Source organism: Indicator indicator, chromosome 11 (genome assembly GCF_027791375.1).
Source record: "Indicator indicator isolate 239-I01 chromosome 11, UM_Iind_1.1, whole genome shotgun sequence".
NCBI classification, from domain to species: Eukaryota; Metazoa; Chordata; class Aves; order Piciformes; family Indicatoridae; genus Indicator; species Indicator indicator.
Window position 1 is genome coordinate 2,538,101 of NC_072020.1, and position 14,591 is coordinate 2,552,691.

General features: G+C 49.1%; 1 protein-coding gene across 1 annotated transcript in view; it reads right to left on the reverse strand.

Moving 5' to 3' along the window:
* Positions 1 to 14,591, reverse strand: part of EEPD1 (endonuclease/exonuclease/phosphatase family domain containing 1) — a 77,625-nt gene that overhangs the window by 18,094 nt on the left and 44,940 nt on the right. Inside the window, exons 3-4 of the mRNA XM_054384900.1 lie at positions 2,315 to 2,425; positions 285 to 419 (exon numbers count right to left, since the gene is read on the reverse strand). Of these exons, the coding sequence (XP_054240875.1) occupies positions 285 to 419; positions 2,315 to 2,425 (246 nt within the window). The remainder of the gene's footprint in view (positions 1 to 284; positions 420 to 2,314; positions 2,426 to 14,591) is intronic.

Sequence of the window (14,591 nt, forward strand, 5' to 3'; positions counted from 1 at the left end):
TGACAAGCCCAAATGCTGCCTTGCAGCAGGGTTTGCTCTCAGAGGAGCTGAGGAAAGGACTGATTGTGGTGATCTGCCATACCCATAAAGGCCATGTCTGGGTTATGTCTCATGGCCTTGGCCTCTAATCAAAGCATGAGACTGTGTTGAAGGGATGGGATGGGTCAGAACCTCATGCAGACTTTTACCTGTTAAGAGGACTCTGCATCTTTGCAGCACCTTACCCCAAAGTTTCTTAACAAAAGCTCAATTCCGCAAGGGTTGGTGGGCACAATGGCATTTACCTTGAAATGTGCCAGGTATGGGTGAGGATATGGGTGCCTCCCATTGCCATTAGTCTGGGCAGCCTCCTGAGATGAAGCATCTTTTAGCTCAATGCCAGCTGTGGTATCCCAGAGGAAGCCAGAGTATTCAACCCCCTGGAATTAAAAAAAAACCAGAATAAAAAAGGAAGATAATTGAGAAAAGCTAGTAGTAAGAAGGCAAACCCAAACCATTCTGCCCAAACCCAGCTTCTCAAGTGAAACTTTTGCCCCCTCTTGGGTGTACACCACTCCCCAAAGACACAGAGGCAGTAAAAGCTGAGCCATGTAGGCTTGGCACCTGCTGAGAGCAGGAAGCTCAACTTGCTGTGCACAAGTGTAAATGAGAAACAGAGTCCTAGGCTACCAGTAGGAGATAAAGAAACAGGCAGAAATGATTCTTTATCTCATCCCAGAAGTCTGAGGGATGCTCCCTGGGCAGCCCCACTGAGCTGAATCACATCACAGGCCATCAGACACCCAAGGATTTCATCCTCTGCTTTATCTCTGTCCTGCTTTGAGCTAGAACAGAACTAATTCTGTTCAGTGGTTTTACTTCTCAGCTCAGTCCCTTCTGATTGACAGCACTTTCTGAGGACTTTCTCATAGTGTCTGCTTCTAGAACCCTCCATGCTTGTAGCTGCTGCCAAGGTTTGGGATGCAGAAAGGCTCTTGCTTGTGCTGGCTCTGATGGACATCAAGGTCACTGCCAAATCCTGTGTGCCATGCTGGGGGTGCAGGAAGAGGTAGCACTTGCAAGAAGGAGTGGACAGGACAGACTGACCCTAAACTGACCAGCAAGGGATCCCATTCCATGTGCATCACATGCAGTATAAAGCTGAGGGATCACCAGGGTCAAAGCCTCTTCTTCAGTGGTCAGCATCGAGACTCTGTCAGTTCTGCCTTCAACCCCAATCTCTGTGTCCCTGAATCCAGCTCCTATTTGCAGCTGAGCCCAGCCTGGCACTTCCCCAGTGCCTGCCCACAGCATCAGTGGTGACAGTGACATAAATGCCATCAGGGCTTGGCTTCAATACTGGGTTTGTATACTTCTGTATGTATTTCATTTGATTGTTATTATTCTCATTAAAGTTCTTTAGTTTCTTTTTGCAGCCAGTATTATAGACTCACAGAATTGTCAGGGTTGGAAGGGACCTCAAGGATCATCCAGTTCCAACCCCCTGCCATGGGCAGGGACACCTCACATTACAGCAGGTTGCTCACAGCCACATCCAGCCTGGCTGCAAAACCTTCCAGGGATGAGGCTTCCACCACCTCCCTGGGCAACCTGTGCCAGTGTCTCACCACCCTCATGGGGAAGAATTTCTTCCTAACATCCAATCTGAATCTACCCATTTCTAGTTTTGCTCCATTCCCCTTGGTCCTATCACTCCCTGACACCCTAAAAAGTCCCTCTCCAGCTTTCTTGTAGCCCCCTTCAGATACTGGAAGGCCACAAGAAGGTCACCTCAGAGCCTTCTCTTCTCCAGACTGAACAGCCCCAACTCTTTCAGTCTGTCCTCATAGGATAGGAGCTCCAGCCCTCTGCTCATTCTCATGGCCCTTCTCTGGACACCTTCCAGCATGTCCAGATCCCTCTTGTAATAGAGGCTCCAGACCTGGATGCAGTTCTCCAGGTGGGGTCTCACCAGAGCAGAGCAGAGGGGGAGAATCACCTCCCTTGACCTGCTGGCCACACTTCTCTCGATGCAGCCCAGGATGTGAAGTCTCTGTCCCTTATCCCCTTGGGAAAGGGAGAGGGTTTAATAAAGGTCATCTGCAGCTCATCTTGTGGCTGGCCCAGCCCTAACCCTTTGACACAATTCTTCCCCAAAACCAACTGGATAATTGAAGTGAAAGTTATAGGAGGTAAGAAAACCAAGAGATGCAAACCTTGCCAAAACAGCTTTGCAAAACGTTTCACCTTCAACATCCAAAATATGTCAGAGGGGTGGGGGGAAAAAAAATTTAAAAAAAGCAAAGCCAAAGTTCAGCCTTAGGGATCAATGTACCTTGTGGAGCTGGCCTGAGAGGTTTTCAGAAACAACACCCTTCCAGCATCCTCGAGAGCCCTTCCACCGGCGGATGTTTGGCAGCGTCGGTTGGTTCAGCTCCATACAAAACTAGAGAGGGGAAAGGAAGGAAAAAAACCAGCAGTTTAAAAAAAAATCAGCTTTGTGTGATTCTTGTAAAAACTGCAAAATAAATCATGCAGCAAGGCACTGGTAAGAAAGACACTGGAGCACAGGCTGTGCTGCTGCGCTCCCTGAAGACTCCAACGGGAGGTGGTCCAGGCCGCATCCCAGGCTGACTCAGCTCTGAGTGGACATCACTTGGAGGTAAAGAAAAGTTCAAATAACTCAGTGCAAATGCTGGCAGTAGAATGCTGTCCCCTCAGACTCATTTTATCCCTCTACAGCTACTTGTTTGACTCTTGCTTTCCTCTCTGTTGCCTCCAGAGATGCTGACTGCATGTATTGCACCCCTTGAGGGGCTTCACAAACACCTGCTGAATATTCCCAGGCCTAGGATGTTTTTATTATTCCATTTTGATTTCACAGCATCACAGCTCTTGTCCCCCTGCTAAGCTCAGAGCTGAGCTGCAGGCAGTTTTGCCACCCAGGTAACCACCCATGCCTTGCTGCATGTGTTTGGGGATGGCTTTGTTCTCTTCAAGCCCACACCAGGGGCTGGCTACTGGTGGAGTTCCCATCTGTGCTGCCCCATCTCTGGTGTGTGCCCAGCAGCCAGACCAAGGACTGGGCACCTGCAGCTGTTTTCTCTGCAGTTCCTGGCTCTCAGCTCATCTGTCTCATGGCTTATATAGCCATAGACTCACAGAATGGTTTGGGTTGGAAGGGACCTCTAAAGGTTACTAGCCCAACATCCCTGCAGTGAGCAGGGACATCTTCAACTCCATCAGGGTGCTCAGAGCCCTGTCCAACCTGATCTGGAATGTTTCCAGGTCTTTTACCACCTCCTTGGCCAACCTGGGCAAGTGCTTCATCGTTCTTGGCATAAAAAAAACCAAACACATTCTTCTGTATAGCTACTCTAAATCTTCCCTCTTTTAGTTTAAAGAAATCACTCCTTGTCCTGTCACTACAGACCCTGATAAAAAGATTGTCCCCACCTCTCTTATAGGCTCCCTTTCTGATAGATGCAGTAAGGTCTTCCTGGAGGCTTCTCTTCTCCAGGCTAAACAACCCCAACTCTCAGCCTGTCCTCACAGCAGAGGTCTTCCAGCCTTGTGGTCATCTCTGTGGCCTCCTCTGGACCCACTCCAACAGGTCCATGTCTTTCCTGTGCTGAGGACTCCAGAGATGGACACAGCACTCCAGGTGAGGTCTCACCAGAGCGGGGCAGAATCACCTCCCTTGACCTGCTGTCCAGGCTGCTTTTGATGCAGCCCAGGGTGTTGCTGGTCTTCTGGGCTGTGAGTGCACATTGTTGGCTCACGCCCAGCTTTTCATCCACCAGTACCCCCAGGTTCTTCTCTGCAAGGCTGCTCTCAATTCCTTCATCCCCCAGCCTGGTGCCAGGATTGCCTTAACTCAGGTGCAGGCCCTTGAACCCAGCCTGTGCTGATACTGAGGACTGCTCTGTGCTTGACAAAGAAGGATTTTCAAGGCCATCCATAACCTCCCATACCCAGTGGCCCTTCTCAGTGGGCCATGCCAAGCAGCTCTCAGAGCCAGAGTGCTCAGCAGCACAGGCAGAAGCGGTTCCTAGGCAGGGATCAGCAAAAGGATGGCACAGCTATTCTCATCTTTATTCCAGCCTTCCATTCTAAACTACAGATCAAGCCCTGCTCTTGCACTAACTAACTGCCTAGTCTGCAAGCTCAGCCTGGTGGAGGCTGAAGCTGTTAAGCATCGAATCCTCAGAAATCAGCAACCCAGCAACCCTTTTGTGCTTTCTGCTTGCGGGCTCAAAGTGAAAACGCTCAGCGCAGTGTTTGAAAGTGCTCTGAAAGGCAGAGACTGCCCTGGAGCAAGATGCTGCATCAACATACAATGTTCCTGTCCATCCTGGACCTTCAGGCAGCACTAGGGCTGGGATGATTTAATGGACAAGTGCAGAGCCCTGCAGCTGGGAAGGAAGAATAAACTGCAGCAGGACAGGTTGGGATAGGATCTGCTGGAGAGCAGCCCCAAGGAGAAGGAGCTGGGAGTGCTGGGGGACAACAAGTTGTGCATGGGACAGCAATGTGCCCTGGGGGCCAAGAAGGCCAAGGGGGTCCTGGGGGGCATTCAGAGGAGTGTGGCCAGCAGAGCCAGGGAGGTTCTCCTCCCCCTCTGCTCTGCCCTGCTGAGACCTCACCTGGAATATTTCATCCAGGTCTGGGCTCCCCAGTTCAGGAGGGACAGGGATCTGCTGGAGAGAGTCCAAGGGAGGGCTACAAGGATGCTGAAGGGACTGGAGCACTGTCTGGGGAGGAGAGGCTGAGAGCCCTGGGGCTGTTCAGTCTGGAGAGGAGAAGGCTGAGAGGGAATCTGATCAATGTCTATCAATAGCTGAGGGCTGGGGGTCAGGAAGGAAGGGACAGGGACAGGCTCTGCTCAGTTTCACCCTGGGATAGGACAAGAGGCAATGGATAGAAACTCCAGCACAGGAGGTTCCACCTCAACAGGAGGAGGAACTTCTTCACTGTGAGGGTCCCAGAGCACTGGAACAGGCTGCTCAGGTTGTGGAGTCTCCTTCTCTGGAGACTTTCAAAACCCATCTGGATGTGTTCCTGTGTGATCTGTGCTGGATTCTCTGGTGCTGCTCTGGCAGGGGGGTTGGACTGGAAAATCTCCAGAGGTCCCTTCCAACCCTTGACATCCTGTGAGCCTGTGACAAGGAGGCATGCAGGGGGTTTGCATGCTCTGCTCTCAACCAATTGCCACCCTAATAAACACAATAAATGGCAGCACCAATCATTATTCACTCCTGATGGCATTCTGATGACTGGAAGCAGCATGAATTTGGTGAGTTTTCTAACATCTAAATAACTTGAACTAGCAAAACAAACAAACAAACAAACAAAAAACAAACTGTTGAAATTAAGAGTTGAACTGTGGGCCCAACAAAAGAGTTATCTGTGGGCTGCAGCTGCCTAGAGAGTCCAGCCAACATAAAGTACACAACAGGGCTGAGTAAATCCCACAGAATCCATCTCTTCACTAAAAAGGCCATCTGCAGCTGACTACTTTGAATATATTATTTCCTCCACACTGAAATGATTTTGCTTTTTTTTTCTGTTGTTTTGTTAAGGCCTAGCTTTACCTTTACTCAAAAAGATGACAAATAAGATTCCATGGTTTGCTCAGAACAAAGCCAGCAGCCCCATTCTGGCTCTGGCTGCAGCAAGAGGGAACTCAGCTGCCAGCAGCTGACTTTAATCTGTGCCCATTCTGCAGGGCTTAGAGGCACAGAGATTTGGAAGCTGTGACAGCAGACTTGCTTAGGTCATAGGATGTGTGTTGGTTGTTGTTTTGGTTTGGTTGAGGTTTTTTGCTGAAGTGAGAAGGGCATTCCTCAAATCATGTTACTCTGCCCACAAAATCCAATGTCAAACAGCGTTATGCTTCCCCTCAGGAAGTGGAAATACACAGCCAAGCTTCTAGCCCACAGGGGGCATCAAGTGGGGAGATTCAGGCTGGAGATAAGAAGTTCCATGAGAGTGGTGAGACCCTGGAATGGGCTGCCCAGGGAGGTGATTGAGGTCCTATCCCTGGAGGATTTAAGGCCAGGCTGGATGAAGCTCTGGCCATTAGGGTGAGGTGTCGCTGCCCATGGCAGGGGCGTTGGAACTGGATGATCCTTGAGGTCCCTTCCAACCCTGACTGATTCTATGAGAAAAAAAAAAAAAAGCCTTTCCCCCTTTGCAAAATCCAGTCAGAGCTGTGCCTGTCCCCTTTGAGGTGCAGTCCTTCAAGTGGTTAAAAAAAAAAATCATAAATTAAAATCTTAATAAGATTTCCCTCCCCACCAAATCCTCCTCAGGCAAAGAAATTTGGGTTTGCTTTTCAGGCTGCAAGTTTCCTGAAATTAATTCAGCACAATCAGGATCTTTCTTCAGAAATAACACAAGGCCCATGGGCACAGACAACACCTCCATGTGCCTCTGGATGCTATGGACACAGAAAGCTCATTTGTTGGGCTAACACCCATGCATGTTGGGGTCCCATCTGAAGGCACCTAAGGCTTCTCCAGCAGCTTGAACAGGTCTCCTTCTTTCCTGGGAAACTGCACCTTCTGCTTCTTGAAGAGCATCCCAGTCATACAGAGAGACACCTGCATCAGCTATCCAAGCCCCTTTGTGAGCCTGGCTGCGTTTGGAAGCAGCCCATGGCTGTGGCTCCAGCTGGACACCAGCCTCTGTCCTGCTGCTGCTGTGTCCCTCACCCATTGTACTCCCTGGATGTGCAGAAAATAGTTCTGCTGATAAGCTGAACCTTATCTCATGAACCAACAGTGTGGAATGATTTCTTTCCATACACAAACCTGTTTGAACCAAGTCAGGCTTTACAGGATCAGTTGGAGAGTGCTAGCAGGGTGAGTTTGCACTCCCAAGTTATTTGCTTTCCTTTTCAAGCACTTCTCTTGGAAAAAATGAGCTGAGTTTCTGTGCTGCCCTCCCAGGTGAATTGCAGCCTACCACAGCCATCCAACTACTTCACTCTTTGGAATATCCAGAGGAAATGACTTTCTTTAGCTTCAAATGTGTGAGTAAAAAACCAGACTGTAGCCTATAAAACCAGTTCTTTGCTTGCCTTTGACCACAGTATTCCCAGGACAACAATGCAGATCATTCCCTGGCATGTTCTCTAACCTTCATCCCAAACAACAAGTGGTTATTTATATCAACAATGTCTTTGTATTAACCTTCAAAAAGAAGACAGGAAGACCTGCTAACAACCTCCCAGTACCTGAAGGATGGAGAGAGACTGTTTATAAAAAGCTTGTAGGGATAGGATGAGAGGCAATAGCTTCAGACCAGAGAAGAGAGATTTAGATTGGATGTGAGGAACTAAGTTCTGCACCATGAGGGTGGTAGAACACTGGAACAGGTTGACCCAAGGAGGTGGTTGGGGCCCATCCCTGGAGATAGTCAAGGTGAGGCTCAACAGAGCTCTGGACAACCTGATCTAGTGGAGGATGTCCCTGCTGACTGCAGAAGGGTTTGGACTGGATGACCTTAGGAGGTCCCTTCCAACCCAGACCATTCTATGATACCTTTACTGCAGACCAACAGAACAACAACAACTGGAATCACAGAATCACAGAAACATTTAGGTTGGAACAGACCCTCAGGATCACCAAGTCCAACCCAGAACCCTACTCTACAAGGCTCACCCTAAGCCATAGCCTCAAGCACCCTAAGATCCCCTCTGTCTTCTCCAGACTGAACAGCCCCAGGTGTCTCAGCCTTTCCTTGTAAGAGAGATGCTCCAGACACAATGTAATAACTCTTTTAACACATTTTAAGTGCTGGAGCCACCATTGATGAATTATGGGATGCTCAGCTACCTACCGTCAAAATGGGATACTAACATCTGGTGAGGCTCTGGAACAAGCTGCCAGGAGGTTGTGGCTGTCTCCTCCCTGGGGGTGTTGAAGGCCAGGCTGGATGAAGCCTTGAGCAGCTGAGTCTGGTTGAGAGGTGTCCTGCCCATGGTGGGGAGGTTGGAGGAGATGATCTCTGAGGTCCCTTCCAACCTAAGCCGTTCATATGACCCTTCAGCCAGTTTGCCATTTACTCTGAAGGAGTTGCCTTCAGAGATGTGTGGTGGAAATCTACACTGTCCTTTCTCTAGGAAAGGGAGCACCCATACTGGCCAACCTCCACGGAGGAGAAGCTTTGTAGGTTCTTAATTTCTCATGTTTCCACTCACAAGTTGAGCTTTTCCCTTGCCCTTCATGGGACAGACTCATTTTATAAAAGACATTTCCTGACTACTACTTTGTGTCCACTTAGGGATCATTTTTTAAATTTTATTTTTATTTTTAAACATAGTGCAGGAGTTAAGGCTCAAGAGCTTGTCAAGGAAAGTCACAAATCTTCACAATTTATTCTTAAAGCCTTTCCAAGAGAGTGCTTTATCCTGCATAAGTAGGCAGCACAATCACTGACAGGAGTAAGGACTTGCTAAAGGAGCTGATGTGATCTAAAGATTAAAGAGAAGCCCTCCTGCCTGCGAGGCTACCTTCTTCACCAAGCTGCTTTTATGAAAGAGGAGTGGTTGAGTTCAAACTTTTTCCCTGCAGTGGCATCAAACAGGCTGCTCTACAGGTGAGCTGTGCTGAAACTGCAGGCACCCCATGAACCACTGATGTACTTCCTGAGATGGAAATACTCAAGTGAGAGTGCTGCTGATGGCCTGGGCTATGCCTGCAGCCAGCTCAGGTCAGCTGCCCTGGCTGACTCCAAACTGCTAATGGGCTGCAGACCACAGCTGACCTAAGATTTTGTCCCAGCAAAACAAGGTTACACAGCTACTGCTTCAAGCAGTGACTGACACAAACCAAATCCAACTCTTGCACAAAGTGAGCTGCTGCACAGGTAATCAGAGGAGATTTCTTTGCTCTGACTCCCTACAGCCACTGCTCACCACAGCTATGCACTGGGCAGCAGATGCTGGGAGACCTAAGCTCTGTGCTCCTTTGGACTAGCTAGAAGGCAACGTGCAACCAGGGGCCAAAGGCTTCCTGGGAGCTCCTCTGATTTATTTTTGTTTAATCTCTGGGCCAATCCCTTCCTCATAAAACCTGAAACTGAGGAATCCACTCCTGCAGCAGTGTGGTGTAAAGCCATGCCACTGTGGACACAACTTTACTCACCCAGCCACCATGGGGATTACACGAGGTGAAAATCAGTTTATCAGGTCCTAGCCCTTAGTGGGAAAGCAAATAGAAAAATCAGCCTATGAGTCATGAGACCCAGCAGTGATAAGAAAGAGTTTTCTGTTCACCACCTGAAAAAGTCTCCACCAAACAAAGCAGCCACTGAGCTGTGTCGGTGTGCCATGACCTGAACCTCCTTGCCCGCAGCCAGAGGGAAAGAGGAGAGGGGGAAAATGTGCTAATACAAAAGAAGAACAAAGGGAACAGAGGAATCACCTTTTGAATGTTATTAATCAAGGAAAGCTGCTTAAGCATGTAAGATAACCAGGCCGTGTCAGAAGATGTGTGACCAGCAGGATGAGGAAGATGATTCTCCCCCTCTGCTCTGCACTCGTGAAATGCCACCTGGAGCACTGCCTTCAGTTCTGGTGCCCCCAGCACAAGAGGGACATGGAACTGCTGGAGAGGGTCCAGAGGAGGCCACAAAGATAATCAGAGGACTGGAGAACCTCCCCTGTGTGGACAGGCTGAGAGAACTGGGGTTGTTCAGCCTGCAGAAGAGAAGGCTCTGGGGAGACCTTAGTGCAGCCTTCCAGTACCTGAAAGGGACTACAAGAAAGCTGGGAAGGGACTTTTGACAAGGGCTGGGAGAGATAGGATGAGAGGGAATGGATTGAAGCTGGAGGAGGGCAGATTGAGACTGGAGGTTAGAAAGAAATTCTTTACAGTGAGGGTGGTGAGACACTGGCACAGGTTGCCCAGGGAAGTGTGGATGTCCCTTCCCTGGAGGTGTTCAAGCCAGGCTGGATGAGGCCTTGAGCAAGCTGTGCTGGTGGGAGGTGTCCCTGCCCATGGCAGGGGGTGGGAACTAGATGATCTTGGAGGTCCCTTCCAACCCAAATCATTCTATGACTCTATTCCATCCCCATGACAAGACCATGCTCATTTCCAAAGGGGTCAGCAAGTGATTTGGGGGTTTGTGTGGTTTTAGTTGTACTTAAGAACTGTGCCCTTCTGGCACACAGAATCCCAGAAGTCCTTTCCAACCCCTCCCATTCTGTGATTCTGGGATTCTCTACACTGCTGTCCTACACAAATGAACATGCAAAACCCCCTTGTTTTAAAGAATCACAGAATCACCCAGGTTGGAAGAGACCTCCAAGATCATCCAGTCCAACTGATCACCCAACCCTAGCCAATCACCCAGACCATGGAACTAAGTGCCTCATCCAGGCTTTTCTTAAACACCTCCAGGGATGCTGACCCCACCACCTCCCTGGGCAGCACATTCCAAAGGCCAGTCTCTCTTGCTGGGAAGAACTTCTTTCTAAGCTCAAGCCTAAACTTCCCCCTGCACAGCTTGAGACTGTGTCCTCTTGTTCTGTTGCTGGTTGTCTGGGAGAAGAGACCACAGTGGTGAGGACTGTACTGATGTGCAGGATGAGAAGGAATAAGAGCAATGTGTTGGGAAAGCTGCAGTGACGCAAGGGGAAAGGCACAACCCTCATTATTAAACACTCACAGTTTGGCCACCTCTGCAGAGCCTTCCATCAAACCCAGTTATTCCCTGGGCATTTTACTTTCCTAGTGGTAGTACTACTGGTTTCCCCAACTGATTGCCATCTCTGCTAAGAGCAAACACTCTTTCCCATGGTGAGAACACAAAAAACAAGGAAGAGAGAAACACACACACACACACATATATATATATAAATAAAATGACTCACAATAATTGCCAGCCTCAAATATTTATTCTTCCTTCAGGCACTGATTACAGCACCATGCAGAAGACTGTGCCACATTCTGGGAAGTTAGTTAAGTCTGGTTCACATTTTATCACTTTATTCTATTCCTTTTTTTTTTGTTTGATGTTTATTATTAAGATGAACCCTTACAGGCTGCTAGCATAGAATAGAAGATGTCAACTCAGCTCTTTGAAAAACAAAATCTCATATACTACTTCTATTCTTTTTTCTCCACACCTCTAGCCTTTAAAAAGCTCAATTGGACACCAACAGAACACATTCTTGATTCACAGGTTTGCATGGTAGCTGGCTTTGTGTCTAGCATGTCCTCTACAGCCTTTACTGCACTGTGCTCCACCACTGTCCAAAGTTCATCCATAGAATCATAGAATGGTCTGGGTTGGAATTGACTTCCAAAGCTCATCCAGTCCAACCCCCTCTGCAGAAAGCAGAGACATCCTCAACTAGATCAGGCTACCCAGAGCCCTGTCCAGCCTCACCTGGAATATGTCCAGGGATGGGGCCCCAACCACCACCCCAGGCAACCTGGTCCAGTGTTCCACCACCCTCATGGTGCAGAACTTGCTCCTAACATCCAATTTAAATCTCTCCTTTCAAACCACTGTCCTTTGTCCCAGCCCTGCAGGCCTTTGCAAACAGTCCCTCTGCAGCCTTCTTGTAGCCCCTTCAGGTACTGGCAGGCTGCTATTAGGTCTCCCTGGAGCCTACTCTTCTCCCCAGCTCCCTCAGCCTGTCTTCGTAGCAGAGGTGTTCCAGCCCCCTGATCATTCTCATGGCTCTGCTCTGGACCTGCTCCATCAAGTCCATGTCCTTCCTGTGTTGAGGGCTTCAGAGCTGGCTGCAGTACTCTAGGTGAGGTCTTACAGAGTGAAGTGGCAGACCACGGAGAAAGGTATCAAACAGAACTGGCCCCAGTGCTGAGCCCTGGGGAACATCACTTGCAGCTGGCTGCCAGCTGGGGTTAACTCCATTTACCAGCACTCTGGGCTTGGCCACTCAGGCAGTTTTTGACCCAGCATGCAATCCAGAAGTGATGTGCCCATGCTCACCCCCTGCAAATGGAAAGCTGCACCTGCCTCCAATATCAAAACGCTCCTGGGGGCAACCATTCACAACTGAACAACCTGCTCTGCTCTGAGAGGGATTTTATACAGAACAGAGATTACAGTGGGCTCTGTCGTGATTAAATACTGATCTGGCTCAATCTACTCAAAAGCAGACAAAAGAGAAATAAAAACCTCCAGCAGATGCATTTCATACTGGAAATTCTGGAACCCCGATTGACGTCACACTTTTTATGCTCAGATAATATCTGGAGCGAACAGCAATGCTGGATCAAGAAAACAAAAGCAACTTTCTAGTTAAAATTCCCCCTGTGCTGCTGAGAAAGGAGAAGGCTGCAGCAGGGAACACAGAGGGCAGCTCAGCATTTCACAAACTCCTTTTCGACTGTAGCTGAAATGGCACCAGCAGAGCGATGCTGCTAGAAAGGAGCAAGCACTCCCTTCTGCCCTCATCTCCTGGGGCTCACCCTGGGGAGGTGGGCAACACCAGGCATGCCATTCCCCTCAGACAGGAGCTGCTTCTGATCAATGACAGGCAGCCTAGTGCTATTGTGACGAGAATATTGCATCCAGTTCAAGAGGGACAGGGATCTACTGGAGAGAGTCCAACAGAATGCTACCAGGATGACTGAGGGACTGGAGCACTGCCCTGTGGGGAGAGGCTGAGAGCCCTGAGAGATGTTCAGTCTGGAGAGGAGAAGGCTGAGAGGGAATCTGATCAATGTCTATCAATAGCTGAGGGCTGGGGTTCAAGAGGGAGGGGACAGGCTCTGTTCAGTTGCACCTTGGGATAGGACAAGGGGCAATGGATAGAAACTCCAGCACAGGAGGTTCCACCTCAGCATGAGGAGGAACTTCTTCACTGTGAGGCTCACAGAGCACTGGAACAGGCTGCCCAGAGAGGTTGTGGAGTCTCCTGCTCTGGAGCCTTTCCAGCCCTGTCTGGATGTGTTCCTGTGTGCCCTGTGCTGGATTCTCTGGTCCTGCTCTGGCAAGGGGGTTGGACTGGAAGATCTTTGGAGGTCCCTTCCAACCCCTAACACCCTGTGATCCTCTGAGCCTGTGACATCCACACTTGCTTGTTCCCAAAGCAGGCTTACCTTACAAAAAGCTGGCAGGAGGTTATTAAATACAATGTTGTTGTACAGATTATTTAAATTTTCCTCCATAAGCTACCTGTGAAGGAGAAATGAGCTCAAGAACCTCACATTAACACCTGAGAAGTGCTGGGGGTGGTGGGGGGGAAACCTCTGACAGACTGCAAAGAAATTTTTGTTTTTCTTACACATCCTTGCACATGCTGCTGGCACCAATGAGAATAATCATTATGGCGTATTTGTTGCCCATGGAAAAGGGCTTACAGATTTATCCTCACTGTCACTAGAGACTGGGGGAGGAGATGACAGAAAGCAGCCCTGTGGAATAGGACTTGGGGGTGGTGAAGGATGAGAAGCTGGACATGAGCAGGCAGTGTGAGCTTGCAGCCCTGAAGGCCAAGGGCAGCCTGGGCTGCATCCAAAGCAGCATTGCCAGCAGAGCCAGAGAGGTGATTCTGACACTTTGCTCTGCGCTGCTGAGACCTCACCTGGAGTGCTGTGTACAGCTCTGGAGCCCTCAATATAGGAAAGACATGGTCCTGATGGAGAGGGTCCAGAGGAGGGCCACAAAAATGATCAGGGGGCTGGAACACCTCTGCTATCAGGACAGGCTGAGGGGCTGGGGGTGTTCAGCCTGGAGAAGAGGAGGCTGCAGGGAGACCTATGAGCAGCCACCAGTCCAGGAAGGATGGAGAGAGACTGTTTGCAAAGGCCTGCAGGGATGGGACCAGGGGCAATGGCTTCAAACTAGAGAAGAGCAGATTTAGATTGGATGTCAGGAACAAGTTCTTTACTATGAGAGTGGTGGAACTATTCAGGGAGTCACTGGTGGATCTCAAGAGTTGTTTAAGATAGAGGTTGATATAAGCTTAACTGGGAAGCAGTGGAAGAAACATACTATTGTAACAGGTCCTAATGCACCTTGTATTTTGGGAATTGACTTTCTGAGAGAAGGGCGTTTTAAAGACCCTAAGGGTTACAAATGGGCTTTTGGAATAGCAACTGTAGAAATTGATGGAGGAAAATTGAAGTTGTCCATTAGACCTGAGCTTTCAGATGAATCTGCAGTTGTGGGACAACATGAGATAGAGGATGTAAAGCTGCCGGTTGCTTCTCAAACTGTGCATCACAGACAATACAGAACCAACCGTGACTCTTTGGTGCCCATTCAAAACTTGATTCGTCAGTTGAAGAGTCAGAAGGCATCAGCAAAACTCATTCACCTTTCAACAGTCCAATCTGGCCTGTGAGAAAGCAGAATGGAGAGTGGCGTCTGACAGTTGATTTCCGTGCCTTGAATGAAGTAACTCCACCCATGAGTGCAGCTGTACCAGACATGATGGAACTCCAATATGAGCTGGAATCCAAGCAGGCCAAATGGTATGCTACCATAGACATTGCTAATGCTTTCTTCTCTATTCCCATAGCAGAGGAATGCAGGCCTCAGTTTGCTTTCACCTGGAGAGGCATTCAGTACACATTCAATCGTTTGCCCCAGGGGTGGATCCACAGTTCAACCATCTGCCATGC